The sequence below is a fragment of the Pseudorca crassidens genome, chromosome 5 (assembly GCF_039906515.1).
Source record: "Pseudorca crassidens isolate mPseCra1 chromosome 5, mPseCra1.hap1, whole genome shotgun sequence".
NCBI lineage: Eukaryota > Metazoa > Chordata > Mammalia > Artiodactyla > Delphinidae > Pseudorca > Pseudorca crassidens.
The window spans coordinates 29,027,488-29,044,437 of record NC_090300.1 but is presented as its reverse complement, the minus strand read 5'-3'; the positions used below and the strand labels follow the sequence as shown (position 1 = coordinate 29,044,437).

Genomic DNA, 16,950 nt, shown 5'->3' with positions numbered 1-16,950 from the left:
GTGAGCCATGGCCGCTGAGCCTGTGCGTCCGGAGCCTGTGCTCCACAACGGGAGAGGCCACAACAGTGAGAGGCCCGCGTACCGCAAAAAAAAAAAAAAAAAAAAAATGCTTCTTACTAGATGTAAATCTATTCAGAAAATATAATTATGGTTAATTTTCTTTCCCAATTCGGGATCTCCAAATACTCTCTATCCTTTGAGGAATTGACACCCTGCCTTTTTCCATTTTCTTTTTGTAAATTACGTCTGTTACTGCTCTTTGTTATCGGTTTGGACTCATTGTTGCAAGTAATAGAAACCCAGTTTACCTGGCTTTAAAAAACATTGTTTCAAAATAAACGAATGGGACCTAATGAAACTTCAAAGCTTTTGCACAGCAGAAGAAACCATAAACAAGACCAAAAGAGAACCCTCAGAATGGGAGAAAATATTTGCAAATGAAGCAACTGACAAAGGATTAATCTCCAAAATTTACAAGCAGCTCATGCAGCTTAATAACAAAAAAACAAATAACTCAATCCAAAATTGGGCAGAGACCTAAATAGACATTTCTCCAAAGAAGATATACAGATTGCCAACAAACACACGAGAGAATGCTCAACATCACTAATCGTTAGAGAAATGCAAATCAAAACTACAGTGAGATATCATCTCACACCAGTCAGAATGGCCATCATCAAAATATCTAGAAACAATAAATGCTAGAGAGGGTGTGGAGAAAAGGGAACCCTCTTGCACTGTTGGTGGGAATGTAAATTGATACAGCCACTGTGGAGAACAGTATGGAGGTTCCTTAAAAAACTAAAAATAGAACTACCATATGACCCAGCAATCCCACTACTGGGCATATACCCTGAGAAAACCAAAATTCAAAAAGAGTCATGTACCAAAATGTTCATTGCAGCTCTATTTACAGTAGCCCGGAGATGGAAGCAACCTAAGTGTCCATCATCGGATGAATGGATAAAGAAGATGTGGCACATGTATACAATGGAATATTACTCAGCCATAAAAAGAAATGAAATTGAGCTATTTGTAATGAGGTGGATAGACCTAGAGTCTGTCATACAGAGTGAAGTAAGTAAGAAAGAGAGAGACAAATACCGTATGCTAACACATATATATGGAATTTAAGAAAAAAGAAATGTCATGAAGAACCTAGGGGTAAGATAGGAATAAAGACACAGACCTACTAGAGAATGGACTTGAGGATATGGGGAGGGGGAAGGGTAAGCTGTGACAAAGCGAGAGAGAGGCATGGACATATATACACTACCAAACATAAAGTAGATAGCTAGTGGGAAGCAGCCGCATAGCACAGGGAGATCAGCTCGGTACTTTGTGATCACCTGGAGGGGTGGGATAGGGAGGGTGGGAGGGAGGGAGACGCAAGAGGGAAGAGATATGGGAACATGTGTATATATATAACTGATTCATTTTGTTGTAAAGCAGAAACTAACACACCATTGTAAGGCAATTATACTCCAATAAAGATGTTAAAAAAATATATTGTTTCAAGTAACCAAAGAAGCACAAAGGCGTTAGCACGGTGGGATTCAAGACTCAGCCCTGCCAGGTGTGGGGTTTTCTCTTCACTCATTGTCACTGTTTTCTGCTGAGTGTTGGTTTGGGCTTCTTTCTCAGCCCTGGGTTCTTTCCTCGTGGAGGCAAGATGGCTGCAGCTATTCTGGCCTCTACATCCTCATGAATATGGGTCAAGGGGAGTGTGTGGGACTCTCATTACAGAAAGCTCCACAAAAGCCTTCTGTTTTCTTGGCTCCAGCTGGGTGATATGGCCATCCCTAAACCAAATCACTATGGCCAGAGAGTGTGACGTGCTGATTGGCTTGGACAGGAGCTTCAGTCAAATGGCATGGATAGATTATAGGGAATGAGTAGAACCCCAAAACTAAAATTGGTGCTGTTACCAGAAGTATAGAAATAGGTGCTGGAGAAGAAAACAAAATATGTTGAGAAAATTATACTTGAAGTGTTGATGATATTGGAACATTATATGATAGGAACTTGGGTAACACTTGTGTGTTGAATTTTCTTAGCCAGAGAAGTCCAAAGTCGGGGTGGGGTTGGGGGAGAGTAGATGGGATGTAAATAATAAACGAGAAGAAAAAGATCCTGGGATGGTAGGCAGATCCAGTTACCTGAGCTAGGAATCTGATTGATGGGCTCTTGACCTGTTGGACCCTCTTCTTTCAGAGGAGCTGACACTTGGAAATGTCCCTCATTGAGATCATATGGTAAGAGGTGCATAACCGAGGTTGGGTTTTGACACATTAAGGGACTAAATATTTTCCTCCTGGCCCTTAGAATGAGCTAGTTTTCTTGAAGTGTTTCTACAGAAACACAGCATTTCCTCCAAGACCCTTTGGGAGGCCAAGTGAAGTAACAAAATTAGGGAGGTACAGAACCAAAATTAATAGACTGGGGTTCTAGTTAGACACCCCTGGTGTTTATAATAATTCAGATTGTTTGCCAGATTTAAAAATCAGATGGCACATAAAAGTATGGATTTCTGCTTCCATTTAAACATCAGAAGATCAGGCGACTTTGGCCTGATTCCTCTTGGCAACAGTCCATTGGAGCTCAGCCATGGCTTCCTCTTTTAGAGCCCTGATTGGCTTCGTGGAAACATCAGGAAAAGGGGTGAAGGCTAGGGAGTCGGATATAGGGACCTCATCCCTCATCTAGGACTTTAGGGACCAGGAAGAATCTTCATGGCCTTCAGAGCAGAAGAGTTGCTGAGCTTGGGACCATGGGGTATCATGGGTCAGTAGGCCCTGAGAAGAACTGATTCCCACTTCATAGATTGTAATTTCCTCAGTTTACAAGTTAGTTATATTCATTTAATGTTGAACTTAGAGTGTGAGGCTTCAGGGGGGTACTGGGGACTAAGGCCTCCCCTTTGGTTCGCACTTCCAAATGGTTCCAATCACGGTCTCCTATGGATATTCTTGACTTAAGCTTGGATCAATAAACTCTACTTTGTGTCTTTTAGGTATACATTTAAAGTAGTTTCCTATTTCTCAACTAAAATAATATTATTAACCTTGGCTTCGCTAACAGAGGGGCAGAGGTTTCCCTGCCCCTTGGACAGGCTGCAGTGGAGGAGCTGTGTCTACACCATTGAGGCGTGGTGGATCCATTAGTGTACCCGTCCGGGTGGAGCTAAGGGCACAGGGTGGGAGGTGAGCTTTGCACATTGTCCCTCTCTGCCCAGGCCATCCCTTTATCACTTCTGCACTTGTACCTACTTTAAGTATTTGGGTTTCAAACCTGAGTCGGCACCTGTTTGGTGTTAGTCAGGGATAATGGGGAGAACTCTGGAGTAAGGGCCTTGTGAGAAGAAACCAATTTTTTTTTTACACGCTGATTTAACCATTCAGTGAGCAACTCTAACTCTTCACACCTATTCATTCAACTGCACAAGTCAAATGACATTTGAACCTCTGGGCTTGAGTGACCAAATCCCGTACACGAAGTAGGGAAGGTCAGAGTGGTCGTGCCAGCAGCTTCCAGTGTCTGTTCTTGGGAAAGTTATTTTTTCCAAGTCCTTCTGTATAATCTACTTTTTTTCTTTTTGTCTGAGTCCATTTTTGGACTCTAAATATTTGTTGACTCCCCACATGCTTTTACATAGGTATTCTGGTTGGGGTCTTGCCTACCTCTGACTTGCACTTTGCTTTAATGAAGAAAGAGAGTTACATGAATTTCTCACATGCTAAATGCTTTTCCAAAAACTTCTGTTTTTGTTTTCTTCAAAAGTCTTTGGTCCCTGTCTCTTTCTCCCATTCTTATTTTCTCTTCAGGGCATATGTTTGCTTGTGCATGTGTGTAGATACACGTGCGTGTGCACACAGACACAAACCCACACATGCACACCCCTTTTAGCCGCCTCATATTGCCATTCCATATACTACAATTGCCTTGGCTACAGTTAGAAACTTCCAACCCAGGATTATATATGATATACGCTGAATAACCCCTACAATAAGTGATGTATAGTATACAAGGAGGTCCCTTTAAATCCAGATTAAAACAGCAAATGAATTAGGGGATGATTCTAATTTGTTGATCGAAGAGAAGTCATCATAAGATTACTTTATATCATTTACCAAAAAAAATCAGTTTTAGTTAAACTTCTCAGGCATTTATAGTTGAACCTGGTCAGCATTGCATTGAATGTTGTTTTAGAAGAAACTGATTCTTATTCATCTTTAAATCTCCATGCTTAGTCCAGTCAAATAGTACGTTATTTGTTGAGTACTTGAATGAATGAATTTAAACTCCCTTACTAGGGGCTTCGTACTGGGGCTTTGAAGTAAATGGATGTAGAAAGACCTTGGTGGAAACTCTAGCAGCCACTCAATGCTCAGAAGGCAACCCAAGTCAGAGCCCAAGTGTACAAATACACAGGACTATGATGAATTTAACTGCAGCTGGTCATGGAGGTGACCATCGCGGTGGCCCATGCAGTGAGGCAGTGGGGACAAGATGTAGGCGAGTTCTCTCTGTTCTTCTCTACTTTGCCGGCGGATTTCTTTATTTCTCTATCTGGTGTTTGCAAGAGTAACACTTAAAAGGTTCCCCTAGGGAAGAATCGGGGCTATATTATTTACTCCTTTGTGAAAGGATTAGGAAAAAGTTGACAAAAACTATTTTGCAAGATTTAGGGCAAAGATTATTTTGAAAGATTTTCAACCCATGTGGGTTCAAAAACTCCAGTGCCATCTTTGTGCCCCTAATACTCAGCACAGTGAACAGGTGTTCATAAGTTGTTGTTGAATAAATAATGAGGTGAGTGAATGAAGAAGACTGATTATCGAGGTGTGGAAGCCCTCTCTCAGTCTTTTCACTCATCTGTTGGTGGCGCATTTCCCACTGACCATTGTTTTGTTTGGCCCTTTTTTGACCTAGTACCATCCCTGCTCTATGAAGGGAAATATCCCTGATAATGAATTTAACTAAACTTTTCCTACGTACATAATACAGTAAGGCCATGGGGAACATAAAAAGAAGAAAATATGTATCTTTTACCTGCAAAGAGCAAGCAATGAAGTTAGGAAGGTGAATAAGAATAAAATAGCAAAATGTGACGATTACAAGACAACACATAATCAAGAATACATTAGTGTATGTGAATAATACATAAAAGCCAAGGTAAAGACAGAGGCGATCTAATGTGGGTGAGAGGGGTTAAGCAGATGTGGGCATTAGTGAGTGGACTGTTGGATTGAGCATAGGTGGCAGAGAGCATGTTAACTTGGTAGTGTGGGGAGTAATGAGATGGTTAAGACTTGGAAAAACTGAAGCAGAAAAAAGCCCCAACATTAAGATAACAGTATATTGTTACTTTTTGTTTTGTTTGTTTTTGCAGGAGATTACCAGGCCTCCCTTTGAGAGGTCACAAATGAGTCAATTCAGAGCCAACTGTCCCTTCATCCCAGGTGCTAAACCTGTCTTAACTCTTCATAATGGTGCCTAATTATGTTTCTAGGATCGTGCAGGCACTTAGGAAATTATTTTGCTTATTTGAGAATAACGGGAACTCTTTTTAACATTACCTTTTAAAAAATAGTTTGGGGCTTGGAAAATCCTGGCTGTTGGCGATCAAATTGATCACTTTTTAGGAAACCTAGCATGGCTGCCCCTTGTAGAATGAATGAGAAAGCTGAGCTCCGTTCTGTCAGAGCAGAAAGATGCTCAGGGAAAATGTGAATTACACTGCACCCATTAATAACTTGCTTTGTCCAAAGGGCACTCCAGGCTGGTGTGTAGAATAGGAGACTAATATTTAACAAAGTCAATGGTATCCCAATTCATACTTATATTAGAGAGTCAGTGGACATTCCAGTTAACTAAAGAAAATCTGATTTGAAGAAATTAACAGGTTGATATGGAATATGATGTTTGCTTTTTGCAAAATGAATGACACAGCTCTCTATTGTGAAATGTAATTGAAAAAGGAGATTGATGGAAATATTATAGATAGATAAAAATATTTTCCAGGTTTCCTTTAAATTAGAAAGAAAACTCTTCAATTGATTTGTATTTCTTAGCTGTTTATTTTTTCACATAGTGATTTATTCCAGTGACCCTGTGATCTATCTTCCTTCCTTCCTTCCTCCTTCCCTCCCTCCCTTCCTCCCTTCCTTTCTTTCTTTCTTTTTTTTAAATTTTTCACCTGTGATCTTTCAACTTGTAGTGGAGAGCTGAATATAGGATGTGAAAGGAAAAGAGGAGGGCTGTGGTGGGAGCTCAGTTTGTGAAGAAGGGAAGGAGGAGACAGGACACCAGTAGAACTGCTACTCACCAGAGGTACTGAAATGCTCTGGAACATCTGATCCTGGTCACTTCTCTAGAGAGACACCATCAAGGCTTTTGCCATAAAAAATCAGGTAGGAAAGAAATACCACATTTCTTTATGTTCTTTTTTTAAAAATTAATTTATTTATTGGCTGCGTTGGGTCTTCATTGCTGTGTGCGGGCTTTCTCTAGTTGCGGTGAGCGGAGGCTACTCTTTGTTGCGGTGCGCGGGCATTTCATTGCGGTGCCTTCTCTTGTTGCGGAGCACAGGCTCTAGGTGCATGGGATTCAGCAGTTGTGGCATGTGGGTTCAATAGCTGTGGCTCACAGGCTCTAGAGTGCAGGCTCAGTAGTTGTGGTGCATGGGCTTAGTTGCTCCGCGGCATGTGGGATCTTCCCGGACCAGGGTTTGAACCCATGTCCCCTGCATTGGCAGGCAGATTCTTAACCACTGCACCACCAGGGAAGCCCAACAGATTTGATTTTGAATCTTTTATTTTGTCTACCTTCCTTGGGCAGGTTACCTAATCTTTGTAGGCCTCTAATTTACATTTGAAGGGAGGATGCTTGTTCCATCAGAGGAACAGATAAATGGTGAGCTCCTGTGTGTGAGGAAGGTGGCATAGTTCCAGCCCCACTGAAAGTCCTCTCTAAATATTTGCCATTATTGTTTTTAAGACTAGAGAAGGGGAAAGAAGGGAAGAAGGGAATTTTGGAGAATGGGCTGGGGGAAGACTGCCTGCCCTGGGCCAGTGGTTCCCCGGAGAACTCAGAATCTCAGGTGTCCCGGTCTAGGACCACAGTGGGAGGAGGGAAAGCAGAATAACCAGGAAGCCAAAAGGTACCAGGAAAGACAGCTTTGATCCCTCCAAGTTGGGACCTTTGGGATTGGTAGAAAGGCATCAAAGTCTTGTTGGTCTCAGGGTTGTTTCTAACGCCTTTTTCTTTGAAACTGTCCTAAGAGCTTTAGATCCTGCCAATCGTAAAGGGCTACTTAGACTAATTTTGGTAAAGATTTTAAAGGTTCAAGGAAGTTAGAAATTTGAGGGAGGAGAAAAGATGAGATCCAATTTCATCTAAATTAAAAAGTTCATTTTTAGAATATACTTTCTTAACTTTCCAATTTTATGTTTGGTTGTGTCAGGTACACTTGAGGATTAGGAGAGGGGAAAAAGGGGGCTTTAATTGGTGAAAGAAGGTTTTACTTAAAATTATATGGGCTAAAAAAAAAAAGCAGAGGAGGAAAGCAGAGTTGAAATTATTGAAGATGTATAGGGCACATGTCAAAATCCATGGGAAGATGTACCTGTCTAGAGAATTCAGCATAACCTGCCCTGTTGGTGGATCTCTGGTCAGTGATCCTGGCCACCTCTGGGCTGCATCTTTCAGGACTGACTTTGGAAAACTATGCTCTGAGCTGTATCAGTCATCCAGGTATGTATGTTTCAGTGTTTGGGTACCTGTTAGTGATGTGTTCTTCATTTCTAAAACTACAAAGTGAATTCTAGTAACTGTGTATTCTACAGTGTTTCAGGACCGACAAGTTATGTGATAAATAAAAATGAGTTGATCTAGCTAGAATGTTTTCCCCAAAACTTTATAAAGAATTTTACAGAAGCTGATTTCTTTTAAAATGCAAATTCTTATTTCACAGATATATAATATATGCTTCATATGTTGTGTAAGTTATTGTGTGATTATTGTACAAACACATATTGACATGTTTTTATGATTTGATGTCAGATTATATGGGGGAGGCGGCAGAGCATATTGGCCTAGAAGTAGGAATGAGACAGTCAGGTTCTGCCATAACTCAGTTAGGAGACAATGAGAGTTATTCACTTTGGGACCTTGAGAAAGTTACTCAATCCTATGAAGCATCCCTTTCTCAATTATAAAATGAGGACAGTACCTACCTCATGGAGTGGTGAGGAGTAAGTGAGAATGGACACAAAGCATTTAGGACAGTGCATTAATCACCTAAGTCTGGGAGTAGTAAGAAAAATAAATATGGGGATACTAGTTATAGGGTCATTGAGCTTTTCTTCTGAAATTTTTTTTGGGCCTCTCACTGCCGTGGCCTCTCCCGTTGCAGAGCACAGGCTCCGGACGAGCAGGCTCTGCGGCCATGGCTCGCGGGCCCAGCCACTCCGCGGCATGTGGGATCTTCCCAGACCGGGGCACGAACCGGTGTCCCCTGCATCGGCAGGCGGACTCTCAACCACTGCGCCACCAGGGAAGCCCTCTTCTAAAATTTTAACATAATACTTTGAAACTTTAATTCTCGTCCATAAAGTTTTTAAATGTCAGTGCTTCTTATCGTAGCAGAAACATTTTTCCATGGAAAAATATCATAGTAAGCAATTTATTTGGGGATCATGTAACAGTCTTTTACATATCAAATATTTTCTCAGCCAACAGTGTATATTGCTCCCGATAAGTTTGTTGTGCTATGCAAAAATGCTTGTTGGGACTTCCCTGGTGATCCAGTGGTTAGGACTCCATGCTCTCAATGCAGGGGGTGCAGGTTCAATCCCTGATGAGGGAACTAAGATCCTGCATGCTGCGCAGAGCAGCCAAAAAAAACATGCTTGTTAAGGCAGACTATATACTGTACTTAGTTTCTGAAGAATCCTAATATTATCATAATTTTGCAAAACCTTAGAAAAATATTGATACTGTATGTTTATGCAGAGTCTACACTTACAAAACAGGCAATATATTTTCCATTAACCATTCTACCGCTAAATCGTCATGCCTTTGTGGAAGGCTATAAATTACTTTGCTATTTTAATCATAGTATTTTGCTTTGTAAGGAAATATAGGTGCTCTTACTTAAAATTGTAACATATAGATATAGGTACGTATATATTAATCTTATTATCTGTCAGTGTTCAATAGTGTCTACTTTCAGACCACTAGTATTTATTTTATTTTTTTCCAGTGTTTTACCACAATTACTTCTATTCTTTTTCAGTTATTTTTGATTTTGATAGGCTTATAGTCTAAAAAAATAAGTTAAAAATATACATAATGAAAAATAAGCCCCTTTATCATTGTGCCTCCAATCCCCCATTTTCCCTCGAGAGGCAATCACTGTTACCTTTCTCTGTATCCTTCTGGAAATGCTTTTATAAATACACAACTGATACAGCTCCCCTTCCGCCAACCATATTATTCATCTGCATCTTGCTTTCTTCTTTTAAGAATATATCTTAAAGATTGTTCTGTATTTTTCTCATTTAAATACTAAAGGACTTGTGTAATGCTATAAACTTCTTTATCCTTATGAAATAATATCATTTGGGTAAATTGTTTTTTCACTGCATTTATGTGCTGGTTTTGTCTGATTGTGGGAGAATAAAAATATTTTATGTAATTAAGAAGTGACATACAGTTGAACAGGCTTGAGCAAAGAATAGAACTCCAGGTATATTTATCATTTCAAATGTAAGGTCAACACAAGGACTGTTAATTTGCAGCCTTTCTGTGGAGTGTGAATGCTAAAATTGGAGCACTATTTTTAAAACTTTGAGACAAGGGATAGAAACCATTTTGAATATGGGAAAGGATATGCAGGATATCCAAAACCACAGAGAGTCAAAGCCAGCCATGACAGAATTAGCATTTTGCAGACTGGGGGTTATCCTTAAAAATCCTAAAAGGATTGTGTCATCTCTTTCAACACAAAATGAGTATGCCTGTAAATAGTATTAAATACAGTAAAACATTGTAACAGTGAGAATTAAATAAAAATGTGGACATGTATTTAAATGCTGACATGTAAGAAATTGCATCCAGGAAGTAAGAATTCCAGTTAAACCCAAAACAACCTAATTAAAAAATGAGCAGGGCTTCCCTGGTGGTGCAGTGGTTGGGAGTCTGCCTGCCGATGCAGGGGACACGGGTTCGTACCCCAGTCCGGGAAGATCCCACACGCCGTGGAGCGGCTGGGCCCGTGAGCCATGGCCGCTGAGCCTGTGCGTCCGGAGCCTGTGCTCCGCAACGGGAGAGGCCACAACAGTGAGAGGCCCGCGTACCGCCAAAAAAAAAAAGAAAAAAAAAATTATGTGCTGGGACTTCCCTGGTGGCTCAGTGGTTAAGAATCCACCTGCCAATGCAGGGGACACGGGTTCAATTCCTGGTCTGGGAAGATCTCACATGCTGCGGAGCAAATAAGCCCGCAAGCCACAACTACTGAGCCCGCATGCCACAACTACTGAAGCCCATGCGCCTAGAGCCCATGCTCTGCAACAAGAGAAGCCAACGCAATGAGAAGCCTGCGCACCACAACAAAGAGTAGCCCCCACTCGCCACAACTAGAGAAAGCCCTCGAGCAGCAACGAAGACCCAATGCACCCAGAAATAATAATAAAAAATAATAATAATAAAAAAAATTATGTGCTTAACCCCCAAATTAGGAATGTTCAGGGATGATGTTGAACCTCTTATATAAATATGTGTGTAAAAAAAGAGAATTTCCTGCTTGGCTTCAGTTCTTATTATCTTATAAAACGCTCATTTTCACTTACTTTCTGAAATATGTATAACTTTAATGTAATTAGGTGCGTTTAAGAGGAATATATGATTTGTATTCATCTATAACTTTACATTGAATAGTCAAACCATGAAGTCATTTTAAAAATGAGTTGTTCTGCTATATATTAGAAGCGTTAAAAATGTAAGTAATTCTTGGGAATTCCCTGGTGGTCCAGTGGCTAGGACTCGGCACTTTCACTGTCTCGGCCCGAGTTCAATCCCTGGTCAGGGAACTAAGATCCCCGTAAGCCGTGCGGCACAGCCAAAAGAAAAAAATAGTAAGTAATTCCATCTTGAAATATTTATCTACAGCAATAAACATGGATCTGTACAGAGCTTTATCTGTAAGAATGTTCATTGTAGCATTTGTTTATAATGCAAAATTGGAAGCAATGCAAATACCATGAAACAAGGGATTTACCAAATAAGTTATGACATAGTACTATGTGGCCATTAAATATTATGTTGATACATACAATGTATTAGTACAAAAAATTATAATATACTCAGATTTTCACCCCGCAGTAAAGGTACAGGTGCATTTGAAAAGCAAACCAGAAAGATGTAGATAACAAAATGTACTAGTTGATATTTCTGGATAGTAGGATTGTGGCTAATTTAAAATTTCTGATTTGGGCCTTTGCTACCAATTATTTTCTATAATGAATATTACATGCTTTCTTTTCTTACAAGCCAGTTTTACATCATTTTTGTTTGTTTGTTTTAGTTTGTCTCACCTGCTCAGAGTAAGAAGGGCCCTGCAGATCTGGGAAAGACCTAGCACAGGGAAAGGGAAAGGAGGTGGCAATGGTTGAATGCTGTAAAGTTAAACATTAGAGCCGCAAGCTCCATCCAAGATGATCCAGCTCTAACTTTATTCTTTTTGTGGACATTATTCATGTCCTAAAATTTTACTTTCCAACCACACCCTTTATATTTTTAAATGCTATACTTTCCTCAACTTGAAATGCTTCTTTTACTGAAACACTGGGTCAAATGTAAATGAAAATTATACAAACCATTGAGAAATGCCTATGCCCTGGATAAGCACAGGGTGTGGAAAACCGGTGTTTCTTCCCTTTACTGAATCTTAGTTATTGTCTGGCTCACCTGTGCTGGGAAAGAGTATTATCAGGGGATCTATTCCTAGTTGTTTCTTGTCAGCCAGACCTCTCAGGTGATTTCTTCTAGATATTTTACTGCCTGTGTCCTCTGTTACTGCTTACGTAAATGTTTCCAGAGGGCTAACGTTCTTTTTCTAACATTGCTTTTCCTAGATATAAAGACCTGAAGATAGTCTTTCCTACTCAGAGATGGAGAACAGCACCACCACCATTTCTCGGGAGGAGCTGGAAGAACTACAAGAAGCATTTAATAAAATAGGTATGCTTGAGAAAAACTAAATACACAGTTACTATTCTGCTTGATACCAGCCTTCCAGGAATGGAACAATACCTTCTATTGCTTCCACCACCACCCCTTAACCCCCAGATTTATTCCTTTTTTTTTTTTCCCATCTTGGTTTCACTGGATTCTTTCTTTCTTTCTGAAAGATAGACTAAGACTGGCTTGAATTTCTAGGAGAATTGGACTTTGAATTCTTTGATCATTTCTTTGCAGAGAATACACCAGGTTAATGAATGACAGTGTAACTAAATATGCTTAACATGATCTTCTCATTACAGAGAAAATATAGAAACACTTCCTTGTCTGTAAGCTGAACTCTGGCCTCCATGTGTTTGCCACGAACAATAACACATTTTGCCTTCACGCAGAATATTTTAAAATCTTGATATAGTTTTTATTTTTTATTTTATTTTTTAAAAATCTTTTTAAAAATTTATTTATTTAATTTTTTTCTTTTTGACTGCATTGGGTCTTTGTTGCTACGTGCAGGCTTTCTCTAGCTGTGGCGAGCGGGGGCTACTCTTCGTTGCAGTGCGCAGGCTTCTCATTGCAGTGGCTTCTCGTTGCAGAGCACGGGCTCTAGGCACGCGGGCTTCAGTAGTTGTAGCATGTGGGCTCAGTAGTTGTGTCTCACGGGCTCTAGAGTGCAGGATCAGTAGTTGTGGTGCACAGGCGAAGCTGCTCTGCGGCATGTGGGATCTTCCCGGACCAGGGCTCGAACCCGTGTCCCCTGCATTGGCAGGCGGATTCTTAACCACTGTGCCACCAGGGAAGCCCCTGATATAATTTTTAAAGGCCATATGTCTTATTTTCCTTCTCCCTCATGCATAATTTAAAAAGCTTAGTGTTGCTTTTAAAGGCCACACCTCTTATATTTCTTCTTTCACTTTTAAAGCCATTCAGTGTTTTGTCTTTATGACATCATTTTGACAGCTTTGTCTTTTTCTTCCAAAAAATTCCCCCATCCTCTGTCAGATCACGATTCTTCTGCATTTTGATTTTAGGAAACCCTTGAGAATATGAATATCATCTTTTGCTCTAGTCTGTACATGCGTGCAAGTGAAAGGTGAACCTAGGGAAAGATGAGTGTAGTGAATAGATATTGAGATGGTAACACCCTCAACCTTGCCCCTGCCTCAATGGGCTCCTTTGCTGGTGCATTCGAGCACTCTGGAAAGCAGAGTCAGAGGGTAGACCAGGGAGGATGGAATGATCACAGTTGGTCTTGTGCCTAGATTTCTCACAAACCTAGTGAATAATGACTAAAATTAATGTAGGTGAAATGCAGTGCAAAAGTTTCAGAGATCAAGATAAAGAAAGAAAGATTTAAGTTTTAAAAAATAAAGCTCTCTCTGAAAAAACAAATGAGTAAAGTTCTCAGGAAGCTCGTGACTTACAAACTGTTGTTATGAAATAAAGTGAATTCTACAAATCTCTGGGCCTTTCCACTTCTCCCTGCACAGCTGTTTCCAGAGTTACTCAGACCTTCAGAATACAGTCCACATGGTGGCCGCCTTAGGCTCGTTATTTTGCAGGCAGTAGAGCATTGCATGATTTCTAACAAGTTATTGTTAAAAATACATTTTATGGAGTATTGTATGCAGTGCACAGTGTCTTTCCAAGACAAAAATTGGGCAATTATTGAAATGTTCTGCTCATTTCGAGCATTGAAACAGAGGAAGTAATAAAAATGTATCTCCTAGTTTGGTATTTTTCATTATTTTATAGGTACAGTTTGGCAGCTTGAATAAAAGTGCTACCTCGGTCTTAGTAAAACGAATGAATTAGTTCTATTTCACACACCAACTTTAATCTTTATATCTCATGGACATATAATCTTACAATATTTATTTAATGATATTTTGAATAAATAATTCATTGATGGAACAGTTCTGACAGCAAGATAATTTGCTCTGTGTGAGGGAAGTGCTAACACTAGCAGAATTTATACTTCCTTACTTTATGTATAAGATAAATTTTTACTCATGAACTCAGTAATCCTCTGCTAATTTGTACCAAACAACTTTTCTCAGAGGCAGAGGGACATGCCCATCCAACCTTGCTAGATGGGATATTTTTGGGTCTCTAGGGAGAAGTGAGAGGTTAAAATATTTGTCTTTTTTTCCCCAATTGTGGTAAAATATACATAACATAAAATTTACCATTTTAACCATTTTCAAGTGTACAGTTTGTTGGCATTAAGTAGATGCACATTGTTATGCAACTTTCACCACCATCTATTTCTAGAACTTTTTCATCTTCCCAAACTGAAACTATACTCATTAAAAATTATTAAAGACTAACTCCTCAACAATCCACCTCCCCCACATGCCTGCGCCCTGGGGTTACCACCATTCTACTTTGGTCTCTGTGAATTTGGCTACTCTAGGTAGCTCATATAAGTGGAATCATATAATATTTGTTTTTCTGTAACTGGCTTATTTCACTTAGCATAATGTCTTCAGGGTTCATCTATGTTGTAGCATGTGTCAGAATTTCCTTTTTAAGATGGAATAACATTCCACTGTATGTCTCTACTACATTTTGTTTATCCATTCATCTGTTGATGGGCTTCTGAGTTGTTTCTACCCTATTGGCTATTGTGAGTAATGTTACTATGAACATGGGTGTACAAATATCTGTTCAAGTCTCTCTCTTCAGTTATTTTTGGTATATACTCAGAAGTGAAATTGCTGGATAATTTAATTCTGTTTAATTTTTTTGAGGAACTACCAAACGGTTTCCAACAGTGGCTGTACCGTTTTAACTCCTACCAGCAATGCTCAAGGGTTCTAGTTTCTTCAAATCCATGCCAATGATTATTACTTTCTGTTTTTGTTTGTTTGTTTGTTTTTGCAACAGCTATCTTCATGAGTATAAAATATCTCATTGTGGTTTTGATTTGCATTTCCCTGATGATTAGTGATGTTGAATATCTTTTCATGTGCTTACTGGCTATTTGTATGTCTTCTTTGGAGAAATGTCTATTCGAGTCTTTTGCCCATTTTTAAATCAGGTTGTTTGTTGTTTTGTTGTTGAGTTGTAGGAAAGCCTTGTCTCCTTTTAAACTGTGATTTTTATGGCTATTTATCCTAAGGCTTGATTTCCTCATCTTTAAAATTAGAATAATATTATTAACTACCTCAAAGTTGTAAGGATTTCATTAGATAAGTGAAGTTCTTAACAAATCACTTGGCACAGAATATGTGCTCATTAAGTGGTATCTATTATTTCTTGTCATGTCACACCCAAACCACAGAGGTTGTAGGGATGGAGTTGAGATTTAAACACACAGATCTGTCCATCTTCAGAGCCCTAACTCTTAATGATAGTTTAGCATGACGGATAGCATGTAAGTAACTTTTTCTTGATCTTGTTTATTTTTAAATACTCCCCACCACAGTGCTGGTAGGCAGTAAGTCTGCCTAGTCTATTTGTCTATTTCAGAATTATAGGAAACAATTCTGAACTGGTGATGTACTAAATAATGAGATTTTACTCTAAATTCAAAGAAAGCAATTATTGCAATTTAGCTTCCTTTTGAGATTATAGCACTATTTTGGTTCTTGGTAGATTCTAGTTTAGAAATTTTTCATCATTCTGAACAGTATTAATTCTAAAACTTGTGTATAAGAGTTTAAAAGAAAAGTTTCTGTCTTGTAATTCATTCAGTTTTAGTGTTAATAGCTCTTATACTGAGGAAAGAGAAATATAGGAAACAAAGCAACTACTACCAGATGAGTAAAGACAGCCTATACAAGGTGGATCCAGGCAACTAACCAAACAATCCAAAGCCCTGTTGCCAACTCTGGCCAGAAGTGTTTTGTGTTGCCTTTGTTCTGTATCAAGAATTGATATCCAGTCTCTAGGGAAAACCCAGGGAAGGGTATCTCAGTGATGATGTGAAAACACCTGGAAACCTATTTCCAAAAGTCCAAATGTAGGTGTGAAATTATTTCTTGAACACTTAATCTCAAAATGACATCAAACATCATTTGGCCTACATAATGGTATCATAAATACCTAATGAAGAAGCAGTGAATTATTGACAAGTGAAACAGAACTGTCACCAAGTGAAATGTAGACCAGAAGTGCCTTATGTGTATTTTACATGATGCACATATTTTATATGGAATGTGGGACCAGATTTCCATTTCGTAAATTACATAAAGAAGTCAAAGTCTGGGTGGGTGTTCCCCTATGACCGATGCTGCTATATTTTTTCTAGATATCTGAGACCTCCCCATGCTTAATTCTTTGAAACTTAGTCATGTGCTAAACCTGAGTTTTTCGTCTGTCAGCACAATGTCCTTATTATACACTTAAAATACATATGGTAGCCCTAAATCTATGGGGGTAAAGTTCATTAAATATGAATTTTTTTGGTAAAGTATATAGTATACCTTGTACAATTCAGGTGTAGGAGAAAAGATTATTGCCACTTGTGAAACAAACCTGAAATGTTCTGCCTGCCTGTGAGTCTCCCAAACAGCCTTCTTTTTTTTTTTTTCTTTTAATATTTATTTATTTGGCTACGTTGGGTCTTAGTTGCAGCATGCAGGCTCTTCATTGCGGCATGCAGGCTTCTCTCTAGTTGTGGTGCGTGGGCTCCAGAGTGCGTGGGCTCAGTGGTTGCAGCACACGGGCTTAGTTGTCCTGTGGCATGTGGGATCTTAGGTCCCC

At 39.4% G+C, this 16,950-nt stretch overlaps 1 protein-coding gene across 3 annotated transcripts in view; it reads left to right on the top strand.

Moving 5' to 3' along the window:
- The window catches only part of PLS1 (plastin 1), a 120,418-nt gene that overhangs the window by 56,962 nt on the left and 46,506 nt on the right, over positions 1-16,950 (top strand). For 2 of the 3 annotated variants that reach the window (XM_067737611.1, XM_067737612.1), the window contains one exon: positions 12,138-12,243. In XM_067737611.1, coding sequence (XP_067593712.1) covers positions 12,174-12,243 — 70 coding nt within the window. In that variant the 5' untranslated portion in view covers positions 12,138-12,173. Of the gene's footprint in view, positions 1-6,291; positions 6,414-12,137; positions 12,244-16,950 lie in introns of those variants that run through there. The other variant, XM_067737613.1, reaches the window with a different exon arrangement.